The following is a 25407-nucleotide window of genomic DNA, read 5'->3' as shown; positions in this document are numbered from 1 at the left end:
TTTTTGTTTCATAGACAAGAGCAATTTGGAGGAAGAGATAGATGATTCTAACTCTTACTCATTTGATGAATTACATGAAGCATTTGAATCATTACTAGTGGAATATAAATGCATTGGTTCAAGAAATAAATCTTTAAACAAAAACTTTGCATGCATGAAAGATGAGTTACAGCATAGCAAAAATAAGCACGATAAAACTAAATAGGAACTAGAACTAACTTTGCATGAAAAAGAATCTTTGACTAAAGCATTGGGTAACATGAAAAATGAAAATATTGAATTAAAGAAAAAACTTGATAGTTCAAATGAAATATTAGATAAATTTAAAATTGACACAAAAAGATTAAATAAAATGTTAGCATCACAAAGGTTTGTGATAAATAAAGAAGGTCTAAGTTATAATGGGGCTAAACCCTTCATTGAAAATCATAGGCCATTAAAGAAATCTCATGAATTGCACATAAAATACAAGTTTTGTGCTTTTGTTGGTCACACCATTAAGGGATGTCTAATTAGGAATGACAAAACCTTTAAAATTAAGAAGGTTTAGGTTCCTAAAAGGACTTTCAAGGCTAACCCAATTGGACCTAAAACCATTTAGGTACCAAAAAAAGCTTAAATTTTGTTTTTGTGGTAACTGTGCCTTGAAGCTAAGAGCAAATGGTACTTGGATAGTGGATGTTCAAGACATATGACCAAACACAAAAGCCTCTTCACCTCCTTGAAAGCTAAAGATGGTAGAAGTGTCAACTTTGGTGACAACTCCAAAGGGAAGGTAATTGCTATCAGAACCATAGGTAACTTTTCTCTATCAATTAATGATGTTTTTCTTGTTAATGGTCTTAAACATAATTTACTTAGCTTAAGTCAATTATGTGACAATGGTTTCAAATGTTTTCTTTTATTCCTTATATTGTGAAATTGTTGACACTTGCACTAATACCATTGCATTCATAGGTCATAGACATTCAACTATATACATTATAGATTTGTATGACATTTCATTTAGAGATTTATGCCTCATGTCAACTAAGGAAGAAGACATGTGGTTATGATAGAGAATGTTAGGTCATGCAAGCATTAATATGATGGAAAAACTTTCAAAAAGGAATTTGGTCAAAGGTTTATCAAAATTAGTTTTCAAAAAGGACTAGATTTGTGATGCATGTGCTTTAGAAAAGCAAACAAGAACTTGTTTTAAAAGCGAAAATTGTATTTCAACTTCTAGGCCTTTATAACTATTACATACGGACTTGTGTAAACCATCTATGACTACAAGTCTAGGTGGAAAAAATTATTGTTTTGTGATAGTTAATAACTTTTCAAGATTTATATGGGTTTTACTTCTTGTGCACAAAAATTATGCTTTCAAAACATTTGATCCATTCATTAAGAAATTGTAAAACCAAGTAAGTTTTGCAATTACTTGCATTAGAAGTGATCATAGAAAAGAATTTGAAAATTCATATTTTGAAGCATATTATGATGAGCATGACTCTGAGCATAACTTTTTGACACCTAGGACTCTTCAACAAAATGGAGTTATTGAAAGGAGAAATATAACATTGGTGGAAATGGCTAGGATCATGTTATGTAACCGTGATTTGCCAAAATCTTTTTAGGGTAAAGTCATCAATACCACATGTTACATCATCAATAAGGCCATGATTAGGTCAATCCTTAAAAAAACTCCGTATGAGTTATTCAAATGGAAGAAACCTAATATTGCATATTTTCATCCCTTTAGTTACAAGTATTTTGTGTTAAATAATGGAAATGATAACCTAGGAAAATTTGATGCCAAATTGGATGAGGAAATTTTTCTAAGCTATTCATCAACCTCCAAAGAGCATAGAATCTTCAACAAAAGGACACTTGTTGTTGAAGAATCTATATATGTTATTTTTTACAAATCTTCTTCCAAGTGTTCTAATAGGAATAATGGAGATAAGGTGGTGAAGCTCATGAAAGATTTGCAAATCAAAGAAGCTTCTAAGCCTAAGGAAGAAGAAAACCAACTTGAGGTAGTGTCATATGAAGAAAATCTCATGCAACCTCAAGAAGTTCAAAGGGAATCTACTTTTCCAAGGGTGAAGGATGAGGTCAAGGAAGGAAAAATCATTGGAGACACACCCCAAGATGTAAGGACAAGGGTTTTTCTATAGAACACATGTGAATTTGTGGCATTCTTGTCACAAATAGAGCCAAAGAAAATAGATGAGGCATTGCAAGATGTGAGTTAGATATTGGCTATGCAAGAGGAGTTGAACTAGTTAGAAAGGAACCGAATATGGAAACAAGTTCCAAGGTCAATGGATCATCCCACCATTGGCATAAAATCTATGAGTTATTGTTTGAAACAAGGCAAGACTAATCGTCCAAGGGTACTCTTAAGAGAAAGGTATCGATTTCGATGAAACCTATACACTCGTAGCTAGATTAGAAGCAATTAGGATGTTACTTGCATATGCATGTTATTTTAATTTCAAACTTTTTCAAATGGATGTTAAAAGTGCATTTCTAAATGGTTTCATTCAAGAAGAGGTTTATGTTAAACAACCTCCCAGTTTCCAAAATCATAAATTCTCAAATCATGTTTTTAAATTAAAAAAAGTTTTATATGGTTTAAAATCAGCTCCTAGAGTTGGTATGAAAGATTAAGTCTTTTCTTAATTAAAAATAGTTTTTCGAAAGGAAAAATGGATATTATCTTATTCATAAAAAGGAAAATGTAAGGCATCTTAGTTATTTAAATTTATGTTGATGACATTATCTTCGTTACTACTAATGAGTCTCTTTATAGAGATTTTTCTAAGATAATGCAAGATGAATTTGAAATAAGCTTAATAAGAGAGCTTAACTACTTCTTTAGACTACAAATCAAATAAACAAGGAAGGAATTTTGCTCAACCAAGCCAAACATGTCAAAGACCTTATTAAAAGGTTTAACATGCAAGAATCCAAGGAGCAACCCACTCCCATAAGCACCTCACTCAAATTGGATGTGGATAAGAGAGATAAAAGTGTCGAAACTAAAGCATTTAGAAGCATGATAGGTGTATTATTGTATTTAACTACATCTAGGCCAAATATCATGTTTAGTGCATGCATGTGTGCACATTTTCAAAAAATCCTAAAGAATCACATTTAAATGTCATGAAACGAATCTTGAGATACCTTAAGGGAACCCCAAATATTGGTTTATGGTTCCTTAAGGGATCCTCATTTGAATTACAAGTATTTTCTGATGCAAATTTCAAAGGATGTCAAATAAATAGGAAAAGCACAAGTGGTACTTATCAATTTTTAAGAAATATGTTTGTCTCATCGTTTTCAAAAAAACAAAATTCAATGGCAACATCTACTAAGGAAGTTGAATGTGTTTCCATGAGTTATTGTGCATAACTTTTATGGATGAGCCAATAATTTTTAGATTTTGGTTTCAAAATGAAAAACATCCCTATATTTTATGATAATACAAGTGTCATTTAACTTTCAAAAAATCTTATCTTGCACTCTAAAACAAAGCATATAAACATTAAACATCATTTCTTACGTGATCATATCAGCAAGGACGATATTCGAATTGAATTTATTGATACTAACCATCAACTTGTTGATATTTTAACTAAGCTTCTTGATAAGGAAAGATTTTGCTATATTCGAAGAAAGTTTGGCATGATCGATGCAAGTCAAGTGAGTGCCCAAACTTTTATATGTCTTCAAACATGATTGAAATGACATCTGTGATAATACACATACTTGTTTTCATCATGTTTATTTGATATGATAATGCTTTTGTATATAGTTGTTTGATATGATGATGTTTTAATCATGCTTAAGAATAAGTATTTGAGATTCTATGATTTTATACTTGGTTTATACTTGTATATGCTTAACACGTTGACTATAATGTGTTTGGATGGTTTTAATGATTATTGACATGTTTTTGGACTTGTGTATGTGTATGTATGCTCATGGATTGCTTAAATGTATATTTATATAGATTTGTGTGAAATTGCATATTTATGACATTTAGTTGCATGTCACATATCATTTTGATGATTTTGAATGTGTTAGCACACTTGTATGTGGTTGTAAGTGCTTAGGTTGCAATATGTGTTTATGATACATATGTTACACTATGTATTTTCATTAATATCCAAGTTCTGATGATTCAAACACAAGTTCAAATTCAAATTGCACATGCATTGCACAAAAGTTTTCTACAAAAAAATAGATTTTAGGCACGAGACGCCCATCCTAATTTATGTAACAGTTATCCCATAAGTTGTTTTATTTTTTACAAAAAAAAAGGGAAAAGGACACATATCTCAGTCTTCTTGTGATGGTTATCTAATAAGCCATTTTATTTTAAAAAAAAAAAAAGAAGGGAAATGACACCAACCTCAATCTTTTTGTGACAAATGTCTCATGTATCGTGTTTTCAAAAACACAAAGAGGGAAAGACCGTCTCACTTATTGAGATGGTCATCCCTGAGGTTTTATAAAAAAAAAAACCTAATTTTTCCCCATATTTTTCCAACAACCTCACCCAAGGACCTTTGTCCCCTCGATTTGTTGTTGCCTAAAACTCCTTTTTCAACCGTCATCATCACATAAACTCCTTTCTTTTTGCTTCACTGTAGTCCACACAAGCATTTCCATTTATTTTTTGTGACAAAAGTTGCAATTCTCCATCGAATTATGTGTCGTTCATCCTCAACTCACAATTTCTGGTGATGTCTTGCATGTACACCATTATACATGGCATCCTCTTTCTTTTCATTACATTTTGGCTCTCATATTCTGGTGGTCCAGTGTCATCCTCTATCGTGGTGTTGTTGAGGTGATCCAATTTTAAAGTGGTTTCAAGTTTGTTCATCACCTATGACATCGAAAACTCAACCCCAAAGAAGTTGTCATACTAAGATTTGTGGAATTCAAATCCAGAACCAAATGCATGGGATTGCTATTGAAAAGCTTATCGTTTGCGGTGTTATTTCACGTACAACACTAAACAAACCAGTTTTATAAGCACTTGGTATTTGGGATGATCTGTTCAATTTTATATGATTTTAGTTAGGCAAAATTATTTTGGCTTGACACATATTATGTTAAATCATCGGTGTTTAAATTTAATAGTAGCTTAAAATTAGCCAAAGGATCCCGAGGTGAATTGATTGACTATATTTTGAAATTCCAATTAAAAAGGAGTTATTTTGAAGTGAAACTAGAAGACTTAACTCGGTGGCTTGCATGTGACAATAAGGGTTTATTGAATGTTTCCACTGATTTTGATTTTGAGGCAGCTTGGGAAACATTAGGCGGTGTCGAGACATACAGAAAGACTATTAAATCGAACACCTTGCATAATCTAATTATGTGATTCATTCATTGCATGATAACTTATACTTTAAATGCATGTGATCAATCAAATAGTCAAGTGACATTAAAGAATCTTGTTCTTTTGGATGTGGTCTTACGTGGTCGTAAGGTAGTATGACTCATTGACTTATTATTAAGATCAATTCAATTGAGGATGTTGTGGACAGGGTTATTGAGTTTGGTACTATGGTTACTGTGATTGTTGAGGGTTTAAGGCTCAAATTAGAAGAAAATGACATGTCATATTTGAAGAACTTTACTGAGAGAGATTACATTGGATTTGATACCCTCACACGAATGCAAATGATCCATTACCTTTCTCAAGGTAGATAATAGCTTATTCAGACTCGGCCTCAACCCAACTAGCCTACACAACCTGTTCAATCGAATCCTTAACCCGTTGCTCCTTAAGATGAGGAAGCCCATTCCCATAATTCAGGTCCTTCTCAGCCTACCTCTAGTTGTAAGTGAATGCATCCTCGCCACGAGTTAGTTTCGAATACTAAGTCATCTTCTTTTCAAGACCCTGTGCTTGGATTTATAAGCTTTATAAATAAATCTCTACATGGGTTGAGTCATGATATGCAAGGTTATGATCAGCGTTTCCATTCCATGGAATCTTTTCTTCAATAGCATGTTCGTGACTGTCACCCTGGTTTCAGCAATATGCCTCCACCTTTAGAGGATGAGCCTTGATTCTCTATTCACATTTTTTATCTTATTGCATCATCATTTTGCATAGTCTTTTGAGAAACATGTATTTATGTATATTTTGACTCATGTTTCATTTGCTATGTTTACTTTATCATGCATGTTTATTGAACTTTTTTTTTTTATGATGCTATGTTATGATATTATGAATATTATGGATTTTTTGTTGATGATTGGTTTATTGTTGTTGATGATGATATTAAGAAGTTGGTTGTGTTGATTGACATTAGGAGTGTTTTTCTTTTGTTTATCATTTTGGGATATCTGAAAAACAGTGAAAACTCTACCGAATTGTTTTTTATTTATGGCAAAAAAAGGGCGAGATTGGCCTTTTTTTCAAATAAAAATGACTTATATAAACCAAGATTGGTCATTTTTTAAATAAAAATGATTTATATGTCTTATTGAATTTGAAAAGAGTTAAATGAGTTTGATTTTTGAAAGAGTTAAATAAATTAAAATAAAATGAGTTAAAACCAAATTGATTTGTATTGTTAAAGTAAGAGAGAGCTTTTCAAGTGAGGAGGAGTTTTAAATTGATCTTTGAAGTTTTTATAAACTCTCTAAATTGATTTTTTCTTGCTTAAGCATATGTTTTGTCATCAATCAAGAAGAGGGAGATTGTTAAACCCCTAAGTATTTTGATTATGTCAAAACTAAGATTAATATTAATAATTAATAATTATTAAGCTAACAAAGTCTATGACATAAAATTCTAATGACCGAAAAATGGACGAAATGCAGTTGTATAATTTTTCAGGTTAGGGATGCTCTTCCCCATATATAGGATGCCTATTCCAAATGAGTTGTCAATCCTTTTATCAGTCCCATGCTCGTCATCAAGAGTTTGAAGCTCTGGGGAATGTTTTCTAAATGAATAGGGATGCCAATCCTAAGCAAAGAAACTCTCATCCTATACTGGATGACAACCATGGAATGCCCATTCCCTCTCTAATGCATTAACAAACATAATTGGAACGGTTAACAAAGTCATCACATTGGGACACCTGTCCCTTGCCCATCCTCTCATGATTGATGCTCTCTGAAATTTTAAAGAGCAAGGTAGGACGCTTATCCTGGAAGAAGGGACACTTATCCCTCAAGTGGCAAGTTTCAAGAATTCAACTGTTGAACAACTATTTTGAAGCCGCCAAAGCAAGGATGTGCAAGGAGATACTCGTCCTCGCGCTTAAAACATTATTTTCACAAGTCAATGACTAGTAAAATCAATCCAACGGATCTTTCAAATCTCAAGGGTATATAAATAAGTTGGATTGAAATCAAAAGGGTTAGAGAACATATCTAAAGCATTCAAAAATTCTTATCTAAATCTTTAAGCTTTTACTCTCTCTGTAGAAACCAAAAACTTATATCTTTAAGAGAAATATGTATACACATTAGTAAAATCAACCTAATAGAGACATATTCTATTTGTAAATCTTTTTTCTAATTATACTTTGGTGAAATCTCATATTATTATTATAAAAGAGCAAAATCCTGAGCTAATTAATATAATCTAAAAGTGATTTGAATAAAAACTTTAAATTGGTTGTTTGAAGAAATGGATGTAGGAGAATTGAGATAAAAAGCTCCGAACCTATACATATGTTTTCATTGTTTATTTTATAAACTCTTATCCTTTATGTTTTCATTGTTTATTTGACTGTTTGTTTGTGTTTAATAAAAAATATTAACCCTTGCTCCAATCATTGTTTGCTATTAGGGTACGTTTGGTTATGATTATGTAAGATTACCTTGGTAATCTATCTTTTATTCCTTTGTTTGGTTTGTCAGTAATAAAAGATTACAGTAATTTTCTATTACCAATGCTGACGTGGCAGGTAATATAGGTGGTAATCTGATTACCACCTTCACCTTAGGTATTTAAAGATTACTGAGGTAATCTTTAGTTTATTATAGAAAAATTATTATTTATTAATTTTTTGAGATAAAAATAAATTTATTTTTAATTAATATGACAAATAATTTAAAAAATATTTAAAAATAATTATATTCAAGGGCATTTAAGTAAAATAATTTACTAGTAATCTTTTATTACCTTTAACCAAACACAATAATTATTTATAGCTATCAAATTTTATCAAACATAGTAATCATTTATACCCAGTAATCTTCTAAGTAATCTATCTTCAAGGTAATCTTTCTATTTTAGTAATCAAACATTATCCAAACCAAACACCCCCTTAGTGTAATGTGTTAATATAATCAGGAGGTTTTAAATTAAAAATTAAGTATAATCCAATCATGGTTTATAAATCAAATTTATGATTACACTAAAAACACCCTCAAATTGTATCTCTGACAAAGAAACTCCCTTATTTAACAAACACCGTAGTCTCCGAAGTACAGCATTCAGTTCATCTTCCTCTTCCTCCTTGGCTCCTCCGTCCGCCGCCACTCCAGACTCAAAACAATGTCGGCTATGGAGTCTCTCATCCTCCAACTCCATGAAATCTCCGCAGTCAAATTCGGAAACTTCAAGCTAAAATCCGGCATCTCCTCCCCCGTCTACATCGACCTCCGTCTCATCGTCTCCTACCCCTCCCTCCTCCGCCAAATATCCTCCAGCATCATCTCCTCCCTCCCCTCCTCCACCCGATACGACACCGTCTGCGGCGTCCCCTACACCGCCCTTCCTATCGCCACCTGCGTCTCCATTTCCAACGACATCCCCATGCTCATGAGCCGTAAAGAAATCAAAGACTACGGCACCTCCAAAGCCATCGAGGGCACCTTCAAGCCCTCCGAGACCTGCTTAATCATCGAAGATTTGATCACCAGTGGCACCTCCGTGCTCGAGACGGCGGCGCCTCTCCGTGCTGCGGGACTTGTTGTTAAAGACGCCGTTGTTTTGATCGACAGAGAGCAGGGCGGGAGGGAGAATTTGAAGGAGAATGGGATTGAATTGCATTCGATGATTATGTTGAGTGAGATAGTTAGGGTTTTGAGGGAGAAGGGGAAGGTCGGTGAAGAGATACAGCGTGTGGTGATGAATTTTTTGGAGGAGAATAAGAAGGTGGGGGTGCCCAATATTGGGGCTGGGGCTAGGGCGAGGGTTAGGGTTAGGGGTTTGAGATATGAGGAGAGATTGAAATTGATGAAGAATGAAATGGGGAAGAAGCTGTTTGAAGTAATGGTGAAGAAGGAAAGTAACTTGTCTTTGGCTGCAGATGTTGCCACTGTTTCTGAGTTCTACAAATTGCTGACAAGGTCTTAGTGTTTCTGTTTTTGATTTTTTTTTTTTTCTAATTATGACAGTCATTGTTTTTAGCTTAGAATAGAAAATTGGGTTTTAGGGTTTAAGAGTCAAATTCCCAATTTTTTGTTTCCTCAAGTGTTACATTTGAATTTGAAAGTTTGGCTTCTTAACTAAAATATTGTTACTTGTAACCATCGTGTGCCCAGTAGTTACTGGGATCTGGTAAAGCATATATTTGGGAAAAGAGAGATTGTTTTATTAAAACATGTGTTTTGAAGTAACATGATGTGGCTTTAAAGTTAGGACCGGCAAATGCACATGGGGGTGGGAGGTTGGTTGCTAATCTTGAGTTAGGTCTGAAGTTTTTGCCTGATTTATTTGTGGATTGATCTGGTCAATGCCAGGTTTTTCACTTTAGAGTAGCATTTTTGGTTGCCTTGTTCCTGAGATTAAGCAGTTTGGTCTATGATATTTGATCTGTGTTTACTTATTTATGTAATTGTTTTAGGACTTTATTGACAATTGATTATAACCTTGTTTGCCATTCGACGGATATAAAATAAACTGCTTTATCATCTGGTTTATAAGAAAATATGCATCTTTTTTTCTGATTTATTTTTGAACTCTTATGTAGGTTGGACCAGAGATCTGCTTATTGAAAACCCATGTTGATATGTTGCCTGATTTCACCTTGCCAAACTCCGAGCACTAAATCCCCGAACTTCTTTTGGCCAAATAATCATACTATATCTGCATTGTAGTTCAGCCCATTTTTTGAATTATTTGTTAATTATATTTATTGTCAAGTTACATCTAAAAATGTTTATTATTCTCCTGAAGATTGCAGAAAAGCATAATTTCCTAATATTTGAAGATCGTAAGTTAGCAGACATTGGTAATACTGTGACTATTCGGTATGAAGGGTAAGACTTGGCATTTTTATTTTTCTCAATATCTTCTTTGTATATCCTTGCCCTGGCCTGAGGCCTGTTGGTTCTGTTGTATTCAGAGGTGTATTCCGTATGCTGGAATGGGCTGATATAATTAATGTTCACATAATTTCTGGACCCAGAATCGTCTATGGACTGAAATTGAAGATTAGTATAAACTGTAACTAATATCTGAATTTTAGTATGGCTCAACTTATCCTTTTCTATTGCTTTGCTCACTCTCGATGTATTTAGGGTTTGCCTCGTGGTAGGGGCTTGTTGCTGCTTGCTAAAATGAGTTCAGCTGGTAACTTGGCAACAGGAGAGTACCCAGCCGCAGCTGTGAAAATTGCTGAGGATCACTATGACTTTGTCATCGGCTTCATCTCAGTTAATCCAGCATCATGGTCAGGGGTACTGGTCAATCCAGCATTTATTCATGCAACCCCTGTAGTTCAAATGGTAAAGGGTGGTGATAATCTCAGCCAGCAGTACGATACTCCGCGTTCTGTAAATTCTGCTGTCCTCATTAGCTCTCCTGCATTGGGAACACCATTTTTTTTTTTCACTAGAACAGGAAGGATCGGCACATATCATAACTATATGGCTGATGATGACAATTTTTGTTGTCCATTTAGATGTACATTTTCAGCAATTTGGCATAATAATTTAAGTAGCCACAAGAAATAAAAATAGAATTTCAAATTCTGGGGACCAATCAATGGTAGTCCAAACAGGGCATAAATTTCTCTAACCAACTAATTGCAGAATTGTGCAATGGCCATGCGATGTTGTCTTTTGGGTAGACATTGTCAACTTCATTAACTTGTTAGAAAAATGATTTTCCAGGTTATATACTATAGGGGCAGCGACATTATCATTGTGGGTGGTGGAATTATAAAGGCAGCCGATCCTGCAGAGGCAGCTTCTGAATACAGACCTCAAGAATGGGATGCATACTTGGCTAAGTGCTCCTAACACCAGTCTGCTCCAGCCCTATCACATGTCTGTATGTTTTGGTAATGAACAAAAGAACTGTGTTCAATTTATCACATTGCTTGCGCTTTTGAGTGCAGTATCTTCTTCGTTCACTTTATCAGTTTTGTGAGGGTTTCCGCTATGATAAAGCAACTAATAGTAAAAATGACTGATCCCAGTTTGAGAGTTTCGGTCTTCAGTCTTCCATGTCTTACTACTGTGCCATTGTCTAACATTATTAATAAAATTATGTATACTTATAATAAGTTTCAATTTGAGTAATAATGATGTATCACTATATAATTGAGTAATTTTGAATTAAGGATAAAATAACACTTAATTACATGGTAATGAATCATTATTGGTATTCATTATAAGTTTATATAGTATTATTCCTAATGTTATTGTGTTGAAAAAAAAAAAGAAAGTGTGTTTTTCACACATGCTAACACGGTTTGCACTTATCAGTTGGTTGGTTCTATGCACAAAAAGTCTCTTTCTCATGGTTGAGCAAGTTCTTGGATATAAAAATGGTTGGACATTCTTCAGCCAGTTTTCTCCTTAGGATCATGTTCCAGGGATCGTGGTCAAGGTTTGATCAAAGGTGAAAACTTGTACGATATATTATGTAACATATAAGATGGTATGTTTGGATTTAAGAGATTCGGAAGAAGTAAAAAGAAATTTATGTTTACGTTGAATAAAAGGGTGGATTTGAACCAAGTTGTCTTGGGTTTGAGTCTATTTTAGGCTAGAATGAGTCAAACTTAAATTGAACTTTTAGTTTAACTCAAGTTCAAGGATTCGTCAGTATTGTTGTATTGAAAATTTTGTTTTTCAACGATTTTGCTTCTTTGACAACTTTTTTATTCTTTGGCGAATCTTTTTCTTGTTGATGTTATATTTACCATCTGAGATGGTTCAAATAAGTTTGAGTTGAATATGAAGTTCACCCTTGTCGAGTTTGGTTTGAATGTACTCGTACTTGAATGTATAATTGATGTTAACATTAGCATGTTTGAATTTAAGAGATTTGGAAAATGAAAAGAAAAAAGAAATACGTTTAATGTAGAGGTGGATATAAACTGAATTGGTTTAGACTTGAATCCATGTTAGTCTTGAGTGAGTTGAACTCGAATTGAAGTCTTAGCTTGGCTCAAGTTTGAGGCTCGTCAGTGTTGTCATATTGAAAATTTTCTTTTCAAATGATTTTTTTGTGACTTTTTTTTTTCTAAAAACGACTCTTCTTCTCGCTAATGTTACCATTTATCATTTGAGCTAATCTGAATAGGTTTAAATTAAATTTAAATTGAGTCTTATTTAGGAACGGTAAAAATCCAACCGTAGTTTTTTTTTTTGGCTAAGTAAAAGCAAACCGAATTCAACCATAGTTGATTGTGAGATTGACGAACCAAAATATTATATTATGTTTTTATTTTATGCAATGAGATTATTAGTTAGAAAAAATCCGACTAAGAAGGGTTTAGTCCAATAATGAATAATATTTTCATAATAATAATAATAATTAGAGATTCACACCCATAATATGTATAAAAAAAATATCATATTAGAAAATTCAATTTCTAGTTTTCTTCATACTAATAACTTATAACTATTTTAATCATGATAGTCGTATTGTGTATGAAAAATTTAATTTTTTATATCATGTATCTATTATTGTATTGCATAATACACTTTTTTAAAAAATAAAATAATAAAAATCCTAATTGACACGTTATCATTTTAGAAAATATCACAAATACTTTCAAAAATTTTAAATTTTTCATATATACTCCTATTACATCATCAATTTCTCTAAAAAGATATATTGATTTGTATCGATAATATATATTATATTATATAATATATATCGTATCGTACACTACGTTTATTATATCGTATTAAGTCGATACACTTTATAATACATATCATTTTTCACCTATATTGTATCATATCATAAAATATATATCGTATATTGTAGGATTCTTGATAACTATGGTCTTAATAATTCATATGATTGTGCAATGAAAATTCATTAATTTGTTATACCATAAGTTAGATATTTAATGATTTTTTTAATTTTAGAAGAAATACATTTTAGCTCAAAAATAGATTTCTAAATATATCCAAACATGGTTTCATAAAAACATTATGTTTTATTAACAATATATAATTAAAAAAAGTAGACTAAAAACATATAATATAACAAGCCTATTGGGAAATTTATTATTTTAATTTGACATCTTTCAAGTTTAATGTGTTCTTTAATGATTTTTTGATAATATTAAAATTTAAAAAAATCGCTGCTGTAATTTCTCTCTTTTTTTTTTTTATATGTAACAAGAATATATCATCTGTATGTCTAAATTATATATAAAAAAATATGTGTCAAAGATGAACTTCATCATCTTTCAAAGATGATAAAACTAAATATTATTATAAACTCATTTTTGTAACATTTAATTTAGATAATAGAAATTGTAAATGGTGGATATGACCTGGCCCACAGATAACCATAAGGCTAAAAGACTTGAATTCTTTTAGCCATTGATTTCAAACCAAAACACCCACCCATTACTCAATTTCAATTAGAATTTTATTTTTATGGTTTAGGGTAAAATCATCATTTTATTAATAATATTTAAAAAGTTATAATTTCATTCTTTTTCCTTTTCAGATTTTGAAAACTAATAATTTCACATTATTTTCAAAACTTTTTCAATTTTGAAAATAGTGATCTACGTCTCTCCGTCTCTGTCGACAAAGATGTATTTTTGTCGACGGAGAAGAATAAAATTATAATTTTTTTAATATTATTGATAAAATAACGTTTTTACTCTCACCCTTAATATAAAATTCTAGTAAAAATTTAGTAATAAATAAGTGTTTATATTTTTAAAAGTTACAAGTATATATTTGATAGTTTACTATAGCTTGAGTGGGAAGAAGTCTTTCGGCCTAACCATGAGTAAGATTTTAAAGCCCAAATGGGCGAATTTGTTGTGATGGAGGTGACTTGGCATAAAGCCAACCACTAGCCAAATTTTTGATTTGCCGCGCCACAAGTCAAACTCAAGCGCTAGGTTTGGACTTTGTCATTTATAAGCTACAGCTTTGGAATCAGGTTCGGATTATCCACTAATCGGTAAAATTCACTTGCCTCCCTTGAGGCTTTCTAATTTTCATTATCCCCCATCATTTGGGAAATATAGTTGGACTACACTTGCAAAATTAGGATGTGCATAATTTGGTTTAAACTATAAAACCAAACTAAATCATTTAAAAATTATGATTTGATTTAATTTAATTTATAAAATTATTTGGTTTAGATTGATAAATTTTTAGAAATTGATTTTCAATTTAGATTATAGTTTAGATAATTTTCAAACTGAATCACATTATAAATCATATTTTCTTTAAAATATATATAATTATATTTGACATAATTTTTGAATAAATAATAAGATATACAACTTATTTTTTCATTTTTATTTTATCTTTTTTTTATATTTATATTGTATATATAATTCATATTTATTTTATATATTTATATTATATTCTAAAAAATTATAAATTTATTAAATAATTATATTTAAAGGGAATGATTTTAATAAATTCAAAGTATAATTTAATTCAGACTAAACTATATTTTTTTAGTTTGATTTTATTTAATTTGATTTAAAAATTTTTTAAATTGTTTTTTTAGTTTAGTTTAAAAAAAATTTTAAATCATATCAAACCAGATCATGTACACTCTTATATAAAATGATGATGTATCATAAAAATTAAAATATTATATGTAAATTAGTCATTTTTAATACATATGTAATTTTGAAAATTTTTTGAAGCTATTAAACTTACTTTTGTGTGCTGTAAAAAAGAATGAGCACAATAGCTAAAATATTTAATGGAAGTATGTAACGTAAACTCACCCTTTAACGTTAGACTTACCTAAAATTATTGTATGCTAATAATAATCGAAATTTCAAAAAGACCGCAGGCCAAAACCCAACAGCCCAAATCGGCGTACAAGCCTAAATATTTTATGCATTTATAGAAAACTTTTTCAAAACAAAAGTTCAAAAGAAAAAAAAATTCTCCCTCGGTACATGTGAGGGGCTACAAAGACATAACTAAAGGCTATGGGTTACTGGCTTCGACTTTAAGATTTTTTCGCCAGTCATTGGCATAGCAGCTGGATTGTCTTTATTAATATTAATATTGTAGATCTACATATTTGCCGTTGATATTTCTGATTGTCTCAAGTGTTCTATCAAATATTAGCTCTTGATGTTAGATCTATACTATTTCTTTAGATCTGATATTCATTTCACTCAATCTACAACATATCGGCTATTTGCTATTATTGAAGAAGATAATGGAGACCTAACACGTGAAGATTGATTAAGATGTAAATTCTGTCAGTTTGATTGAGTGTTTTCCAACTATAGAGACTTTGACAAGACATAGGCATAGTTCACAAAGACCACTAGAAGAAGAAGAAGGGACTAGAAACGCGAGAAAGGCTTGAGATAAATTTTTTCTCATTCTTATGGTTTCAAATTTTTTACATTTAGTCTGATTATTTCAAATATTATATTTTGAACCTTCTTTTTATCAAATTGTTTTATTTTTATCCTTTAAATGGTGTTGGTGGAAGCCATTGCTTATAAGAACAAAATGGTCAAACTATAGAATAACAAGCTATTGTGAAAGCAAGCCCTAATCAAGCCCATAGAATGTTGGAGTAATTAATGATGGACTCAATTTGAATCTATAACTAGGAGTAGATTCAAACTAAATCATCTTGACTTGAATTAGGGTTTGACTTAATTTGTGTTGAATTTATGTTGGTGTTTCAATTTGATAACTCGATTGGAGTTTAGCTCAAAATTTTCTTTAACAACGCTCTTTATTTTGTCAATATTATTGTTCATTACGTTGATAACATTATTCATCTAATCTGTAACTCTCACTTTAACAATGACCTTTAACAATACTTTTAACCAATTCAATCAAACTCAAACTAATTATTTAAGATTCAAGTCCAACTATGTTCAGACTCAATTTGAACCCATCCCTCTATATAATATGAATTGTGCAAAGTCAAGATATATTTAATAAATGAACTACCAATCTATTGATAAGTAAAAGTGAATTCGAACTAAACCACACCCAAATAAGAGCCAATCGATGATCAATATTTTAGGTGGCCAATTGGGTGAACAGTATCACCCTAATTCTAGTAGGTTGTCCTAACTATAGAAATTAATTCAAGAAAATTCGAAAGCTACTTAAAAATTCTATTCCCATACGTTCAAGTATTCATAACCAAGTGAAAAATTCAACTTCACTCATGCACAAACAACACACAGTACTCAAACTTTGGGATTGCTCCAGTATCATGTAAATAAAAGTGGATTTCGAACTAAGCCACACTCAACTAAGAGTCAATCGGTGATTGATATTTTAGGCTGCCAATTGGATGAACAGTATCACCCTAATTCTGGTTGGTTAATCTGCCTATAGAAATTAAATAAAAAAAACTTCTAAATCGACTTAAATCAAAACATCTAAGGTCCAACAAGAATAAAAATGTACATTCATTTAGCTTGATTGAGTGCTTTCCAACTAGAGAGAGCTGTGAGACTCTGACTAGATATGGACATTGTTTAGAGGCCAAAAGAAGAATAACAACTTGGAAACGAGAGAAAGATTTTGAGATAATTTTTTCATCCTTATGGTTATAAATTATTTTATGTTAGCTCGATTGTTTCAAATATTATATTTTGAACTTCATTTTACAAATTATTATTGTTTTATTCTTATCTTTGACAGATGTTTGTTTTGAAAAATATTTTAGTATCAAAATTGAAAGATTAAATTGAGGATTACTAAATATAAATTATTATTATGTTTGATAAAATTTAATAAAAATAAATATGTATAAATAATTATGTTATTTTACTTAAATGTCTTTGGGTACAATTATTCTAAAATATTTCTATGTTATAGGTTATATTAATTGAAATGAGATTCTTTTGCATAAAAAAAATAATAAATAAAAATATAATTATAATAAAATTAAGATTACACAAACTATTCATATTGTCCACTATGATAAAATTACACAAACTATTCACGTGCATACAAACTCTTAATAACATTGTTTCTATAAAAGCTACATCCATATTAAGTCAGTCTAGTATCAGAAGTGAGCTCGACTTGATTCTTAAGCAAAGTGGTGTTCGAGTTTGGCTCGGTTTGTATCAATTCCTAATTATATGTTTAATTTAGTTTAAAAAGGTGTATTGGTTTATATCGTTAATTTTAGCAATACGAATAGAGCTAATAAAGTTTGACACGACCTATTAATTTGACATAATATGATACAAAAAAAAAATCAAATTAGGGTTATGATTTTCAACATAAAAAGTAATTTGGGACGGATTAGGATTGACCCTTGAAAAATTGGGTTGGGTTAGGGTTGACACGATGCCAACTTAAATTGACCCGAACTAACCCAAAAATTTTAAATAAAATATTGCATGACATCATAATAGTAAAAAGAAAAAAAATCAACATCCTTTATTTTTTTTCATTTAACCAAAAAGGTTTCAATTCATAAAATATATATTCCCTAACTTGAATCAACAAAGAGATCAATATTTTATCATTAAAAAGAAAATATGCATTACCCAAAAACATTCATTTTAATTTAATAACTCCTTTTGGGAGACGTATAAAAAACTATTTGTATTTTTTTTTCATGTGTTATAAGTATTATTAATTTGAAATTATTATGTTTGGAGTGTCATATTCATACACTTGTTAATAATTTTAATATTTATGAGAATGACATTCATCATATAAATTGAAAATTAAATTTTTTAAATATTTGACAAATGGTTGTCAATCTTGTTGCTTATCAGTTGCATTATTTTAAAATTGAAGTTGCAGATCTACTTGGGTTATTGATTATAATATTTTGTTTTTTTATCCTTACAATTAATCACATAAAAAGACAACAGATAAACTATTATGTAATGTTTGGTTTAAATAATCTTTTGTTACAAAAAATGAAAGATTGCCATAAAGATAGATATCCTAGAAAATTATTAGGTATAAATTATTATTATTATTATTATATTGATAAAAATTGGCAAGTATAAATAATTATTATGTTTGGTTGGATATAATAAAAAAAACTAAAATATAATTTTAATTAAATGTCCTTCAATATAATTATTTTATAATATTCTTTATATTACTTGTTATATTAATTAAAAATAAATGTAATTTTGTTATAAAAATTAATAAGGATATAATAGTAATAAAGTTAAGATTATCATGATAATCTATTAATAGCTAAAGTAGAAGTGGTAATCATATTACATTTTATATTACCTACCATATTACTATTAGTTATAAAAAATTACCAAAATTTTTTATTAATGACAAACCAAATAAAATAATATTAATAATAAAAAATAAATTATTAAAATAATCTTTTAATATAGTGAACCAAATGCCCCTTTAGCATCAATTTGAAATAGCTCAATTTTGTTTTGAAAAAAATATCATTTCATGTTAAAATGTCTTTTTTTTTTGTGTATTATTGTGTAATAAATTATGTTATTCCTTAGAATTTGACAAAATGCATTTTTTTGTAACAAATCATGTTATTATATGTGTTTTGACATGTCTTTACTTATTATATAGTTTAGGTTAATTCAGATCCGATCAGGTCAACCCCGACAATATTTCGGTTTGATTTAGGATTGAGAAATTTTGACACGATTTTATCTCTGATTGTGTTAGGGTTTAGGTCTAGATATGAACCATATGTACATTGTATTATACTAAATTTAATTTGATTCGAATTTAATTAAATAATTTAATTAAATAATTCAATGTAAATTACCAATAAAGTAATTAAATGTAAATCTCAATTTGATTCTATTCGAATTATTGTTTAATTTGAATTCAAACTAAATTCAAGTCAAAAGGTTTTGTTCGTTTCAAACTATAAATCCAAACCAAATAAAGCTACATCAATTTCGAGTCAAATGAATCCAAACCATCAATTTGAGTCAAATCAAATTAAATCGAATCATGTTATATTTGAGTCAAACTCAAGCCAAGGGATGTTCGAATGAGTTTGAGATAAGCACTGTAAAAGCAAGTTGGAGCCCAAATCCAAACTTTACACATTATTATAAATGAGTTTGGTCTCACACAAAATCTTCCACTGTCACTCCTCACCTTTAGTCTCTTTGCTAACGAACGAAAGGTCTCCCAATCTTCCACCGTCACTCCACCCTCTCAATCTCTTTGCTTACCTTCTCTTTGTCGACTTTATCAAAAAATTGTAGTAGACTTCAAGTAAGTATGAGTGAGAATTGAACGGTTTATAATTTTAGTTTGTTGCTGTGTTAATTTATTTAAACTGATTTTTAGTTTGATTTGTTACTACACTAAAAAAAAAAAAATAGTCTTTAGTGAAGAAAAAAAAGCAAATGGAAAAATATTCGATCGTTAAATATACTATTTTCATAATGTTAGCAACCGACTATTTATACTCCTACTAAAACTAAATAAATGTGTACTTTTAGCAATGGACCTTATAAGTTTCTCATTAAAAAACTTAGAAACCTGATGTTATTGGTACAATTGAATTGAATCGAGTTGACTTGATCTCAAATTCAAATTGAGTTTGAATTGGGAAAGCGCATTTTAAAATCAAGTTAGACTCGAATTAGAGGGAATTCAAGTCAGTCTAAATTGTGATATGTGAGATGGCTCGATCCAGTTCAAATATAATTCACTACTTAATTTAAGTTATATCAAGGAAATATACAAAACGTTATCGTTTTCCCCATTGTTGGATGAAACAATAATGTTTTGTCAATGAACTATGAACTCAAACCATATAACTGAACCACAAATTTAAGTTATAAACTCAAGCAAAATTTGAATTAAATCATTTTTAACTCGAGTCAAACTCAGTCCATATTTATAATAAAGTACTGCCAATGAATCATATGAATGAAACCCCCAGCCTTGAATACATATACCACCATTCTTATTACCTCCTCGTCATAAATTCTTTGGATATTTGCAAAAACTGTGTCCTTCCATTCACATTTCAAGTTGCCTTCTTCACTGGCCATTTTACCAAAATTTAACTGCCTCTTGAAGACTCTTCTGAGGTATTTCATCAAACATTTTGTCTACTCTATTTTATTTTTATTTCACCATAAATTTCAATTCTCTTGATCTGATAAACCCTAACTTCTCCATTTGATGATGCTGCTGAGTTGTACGCTAAATCTGCCAAACATTTCAAACTTGCCAAATTAATGAATTAATCTTCCGTTTGATTGTGCTTTACACGTTAATTAATTAGATAATTAATCGTTTCTATACTAGTTTTCAGGAGACCGAGCTAGAACACTTTGGTGGAATCGGCATTGCTGCGAGATATTGCAAGGTACATTTTGATTTCATGATTTTGTTATTTTGTTAGAAATCGGTAAAATCCATCAATGGCTTCTCCTGATTGGTTGGAATTTCGTAGCTTTCATTCTGCAATGTTTCGAGTATGTATATTGCGTCTCCATTATGTTTTTATTTCTATGAAAGATAAAAGACATTGACACAAGGGAATATTACTCTTATAAATTTTGTATACAGATTGATAACACAATGAAAAAACGGAACTAGGAAAGTCAGTTTAATATAGATGAATTGTGTTGTACAAAGTAATGGTATGTGATATATCAATTTGTTGCAAAAGTTTGTATAAATAATTTGCTTGTGTAACTTCAGTAATTGAAATTACCACGAGCTGAATTAACTATTCTTGTATTATCTAGGATTTTGGTGAGTTATATGAACTTGAGGAGAATGACGAGGAGGCTATTCTATTCTTTGAACGGGCGTCTGAATATTTGGAAAATGCAGAAGCAACAACCTCAGCCAAATAGTGCAAACTGAAAGTTGCTCAATTTTCTGCTCAACAAGAACGGTAAGTTGCATTTAATAATTTTATGCAACTATAATAAGAAGTTGTCATAACCTTAAGTTGACTTCAGCGTTTAGTAGGAGTGAGTTCACTTTTGGGGCTGTACATGTCATATGTTCAATCTAGAGGCCTAATCCAGAAAGCCATGAATGATGCCCCTGGTTCATATTAGTTAAAGTAGAATTCTTTTCATTTATCAGATACCAGAAGGCGATTGAGATATATGAAAAAATATGGAGTAAGAGGACCACTGCTTAATGCTGGCATTTGCCATCTCTGTAGAGGTGATGTTTTTGCAATAATGGAAGTAGCTAGGCACAAATATATTGATCCTGGTGTTGCAATAATAGAACCGCTTCTTAATCCTACTCTTCTCTCTCACCAGTCCCTAACTCTCGCTCCATTTTTCTTCAGTTCATTCTTCGGTTCGTTCTTGCTCTGTTCTTCTTCAGTCCATTCAGTTTATTTTTATGCAAAATTCATGAATCATATTTCACAAGTCTTGTGATTGATTCTCCAGTAAATTCATCCAGTAGTGACGACTTTGCTGCATTTCTTGAGGCAGAGCTAGAAGCTACTTCAGCTGAATCATCACTAGATGAAGACGCTGAAGATGACAACTATAAAATGAGGAAGCAAGGGATGAAGAACCTAAGGATGAGGAAGCCAGAGATGAAGAAGCCAAGGATGAGGAGGTTGCAGATGATAATGGCCTCAATCGCAAGAGGTATTTATATTTATATGTATATATTTGTATTATTCTTTTTAGGTTGTAAACGAGGCATGTCAGGAAATGTTCTGATCTTTTGGAATTTCACTGTTTCTGAATTTTAGATAAAAACAAGATTTAGGTGTTACCTGCTCTTCATGGGTAAAAGTTTTCAGGCTTTCTGTAGGTCCACTCAACATTTAGATTTTAGTTTATTGGAAATTTTTGGGTTGTTGAAAGGCAGGTTAACATGATTTAGGTATGGTATGAGAGTTATTTATGTATATTTATTTAAGGTGAGATATACTTTCTGGTTTGAATTTAATATTGAATCCTTTTTATATGTGTGCATAGAATTACTATGCAACTCTTGTGAGAGAAGTACTGTTTTACTTTTAATGGCAGAATTTTGCTGCTTTATTTTATTGTTTAGTATTAACTTCATTGAACACTAATGGTTTGATTCACTGAGAAAGTAAAGTTTTATTTTCACCATGTATAGTTTTTGTTCCATGCCAAAAATATTATCATGACGATGGGGATATTCATCATTAATATTATGTTTAGCGACCATTAAATATTATTTTGATGATAGGGATATTTATTATTGATATTATGTATAGTGACGGGTAAATATTGTTATAACAATAGGGATATTCATCATTGAAATTACTCTTTTTAATGATAGGATTTAACCTCTTGTTATTTATATTACTGCTGGGATTTTTCTTCCTATCGTTTATATTCTTAGTCAATAGGGGCTACAATGACAAGTGATGACGAGAGTTTTCTCGTTGATAAAGAGTTTTAACGATGGGAAATAAATTTTTAATAACTAATTTTCCTCTTATTGTAACCCTTTTTTTTTTGTGGTGCTGGTTGTGTCGAAGGGTTTGGTTGTTAAAATAAGAGGTTTGCTTTTGTGTTGTTGACTTGCTGTTGTGTAGTTAGAATCTTAGATTGTCTGTTTTGTGTGTGAATTGGGAGTGATTGTTTGGAAGAAGATTGGTTGTTATTTACTAACTGTTTGTAAGGTATTTGAATAAAGGCCTATGTGAAGTTACAGTAGTTTTGTGGTTAATGTTTATCTTTTATATATATTCATGTTATTTGTTCTTGATACAATAAAGTGAATGCTTTTCATTTATTAGTGTTTTCAGAACTAAAGTGAATGTTGTAAAAACATGAATGTTAATATCACAAAGATAGAGTTAACACGTAGCAAATTATTTTGTACATTTTTTGTCTTCAACTAATGCATATCAACTTCAATTTCACCTGCAATCTGTTTTATATACATGATTAGTGAGACAAACAAGTGTTTGTAAGTGGTCACCACATGCAAACTGATTTCTTTTATATCTTCTATGAAAATAGGACATTCAACAAAAATTTTAAATTAAAAGAGAAAACCAACCAACAGATAATATTAATGTTGTAGTATATGTTTGGGAAGAATGTAGAGCACAAGTTCACAGGTATCCAGATGCTGCTTATTGTGCTTTTGAGTTAGAAAATGATGCTCGAGCTGCTCTCATTACTTTCTGCGAAGAAAGTTAATGGTGTAAAGAAGTAAACAATCCTTGTGCACATTTTTTTAAATAATGTTTTGGTGTAACAAGATGCTATATAATATTGGTTTTTTCTTAATATTTCCTTTGCAGAATTCTATTCTCGTTTGTTCTTTATGTCAAGGTGGCATGGAGGTGGGTATTTCCATTGTAAAGACACTATCGGTCAACATTTTTTGAGTTGTCAAATTGCAGTAATTGCAATCATTCCTTTTATGTTATAATTATTTAATGTTTGTATTTTTATGCATTAATTATGTTTGACTTCCTATACTTGTTGAGCTTAAGGGTTGTGGTAATTTGTTATCGGCAAAATATGCCAAGAAGAGTCACCATAAAATGAGCAAGGTAAAATTTGCTCTGGGAATTGATGGTATTATACATATTTGCAATATTCATTTTTAAACATTGTGTTAAAAAAGTCTATAATTTTGTTGAATCCTTTGGTTTTCTTTTTTAATTTTTATAAAAATAATTTTCTCTTTCCTTATCATATTTGAAACTTTTTACTTCTCATTTTCAATATCTCTTCCATCTCTTAGCCTTTAAATTTGTTTGTTGTTGGTTCCAAGATAAAGATGGTAGCAGTTGGTCTTTATCGAATGATATTTCAAAAATGGCAAAAAGGTGTAAGACTTTTTAGAGTGAACTTCAAACTATTAGTGAGCAAAGAGACTTTGCAATCATAACCTACAATTTATATAAGGATTTGATGGATGGATTTCATAATTTGAATTTCAATGATGATTAAGTTAGGGAAATGAATTGGTAAAACAATACGTATCATATGATATAATATAGATAAAAAATGATATATATTTTAAGATATATCAAAATTTGATACGACATAATATACATATTATATAATACAAATAAAAAATGATATATTATATCATATCAAATTTTCATATGCTTTAAAATACGTATCATTTTTCATTTATATCATATCATATGATACGTATTGTTTCACTAATCCATTTCCCTAACTTAATCATCCTTAAAATTTAAATTATGAAATCTATGCATCAAATCTTTGTGTAAATTGTAGGTCATGATTACAAAGTCTCTTTGCTCAAACAATTTGAAGTTCAGTCTCAAGAGTCTTACACCTTTCTGCCATTTTTGAAAAATCACCCGATAAAAACTTGTTGCTACCATCTTTATCTTGGATCCAATAACAAACAAATTTAAAGGCTAAGAGATGGAAGAGATATTGAAAATGAAAAGTAAAAAGGTTCAAATATGAAAAGGAAAGAGAAAATGATTTCCATAAAAATTAAAAAAAGAAAACCAAACAAAATGATAGATTTTTAATACAATGTTTAAAAATGAATATTGATTGTAAGTTCGGTAGCTTATAAATTAAAATATTCATGAACTTGTTCTAAAATATGTCAATTTTTGATATATACAGATCACAACGAAAAGTAAAACAGATAAAAGTATACTATGTATGAACTATTTGCGAGTGTGAGTGTAACAAGTGATTGTCAACAGAATCTAGTTTGCTTCTCCGTCAACGACAACACAATCAAATCCGACTAAAATATACTATGTATGAACTATTTACAAATAAACAGCACAATCAAACCCTAAATCAAATGCATCAAATCGAAATTGAGGAGAAAAACCCATTCTCAAACTTAATAACCCTAAATTGAGGCAAGAAAGCCCATTTGAATCCTTAACACACCTTGAATTAGACTTACCTCATACAACATTGTTGAATGGTATTGTCTTTGTCGATGTTCGAAATGCAAAAAATGGTATTATCGTTATGCGTCGTTCCAAATGCGACATTGAGCTGTTGCTTCGAATGGGAAAAGGTTAAGTTTTTGTTAGATTTTGCATAGGAGGGTAAAATAGGTCATTCA

The 25407-nt window shown here is 30.5% G+C and overlaps 2 protein-coding genes and 1 pseudogene across 9 annotated transcripts; all 3 read left to right on the top strand.

Moving 5' to 3' along the window:
• Positions 1 to 8423: 8423 nt before the first annotated feature.
• Positions 8424 to 10993, top strand: LOC123201316 (annotated as a pseudogene).
• LOC123201324 (uridine 5'-monophosphate synthase-like) lies at positions 10543 to 11339 on the top strand. The gene is made up of 2 exons (XM_044616780.1): positions 10543 to 10710; positions 11098 to 11339. Exons 1-2 carry the CDS (start codon positions 10543 to 10545, stop codon positions 11224 to 11226), a joined length of 297 nt encoding a protein of 98 aa, XP_044472715.1. The 3' UTR covers positions 11227 to 11339.
• Positions 11340 to 20280: 8941 nt separating this feature from the next.
• On the top strand, positions 20281 to 23812 carry LOC123196509. Of its 8 annotated transcripts, none has more exons than XM_044610607.1 (7): positions 20281 to 20438; positions 20666 to 20719; positions 21105 to 21256; positions 21454 to 21537; positions 21639 to 21678; positions 21774 to 21980; positions 23627 to 23812. In XM_044610607.1, exons 4-7 carry the CDS (start codon positions 21511 to 21513, stop codon positions 23755 to 23757), a joined length of 405 nt encoding a protein of 134 aa, XP_044466542.1. In that variant the 5' UTR covers positions 20281 to 20438; positions 20666 to 20719; positions 21105 to 21256; positions 21454 to 21510; the 3' UTR covers positions 23758 to 23812. The 8 variants fall into 8 exon arrangements, 7 of the variants coding, with proteins under 7 accessions (XP_044466542.1, XP_044466540.1, XP_044466509.1 ...); XR_006497706.1 differs by adding an exon at positions 23404 to 23534 and having other exon boundaries at positions 21454 to 21678; positions 23627 to 23802; XM_044610605.1 differs by having other exon boundaries at positions 21454 to 21678; positions 21819 to 21980.
• Positions 23813 to 25407: the final 1595 nt, after the last annotated feature.

This window comes from Mangifera indica, chromosome 2 (assembly GCF_011075055.1).
Source record: "Mangifera indica cultivar Alphonso chromosome 2, CATAS_Mindica_2.1, whole genome shotgun sequence".
NCBI lineage: Eukaryota > Viridiplantae > Streptophyta > Magnoliopsida > Sapindales > Anacardiaceae > Mangifera > Mangifera indica.
This window is presented reverse-complemented; position numbering and strand designations above follow the sequence as displayed.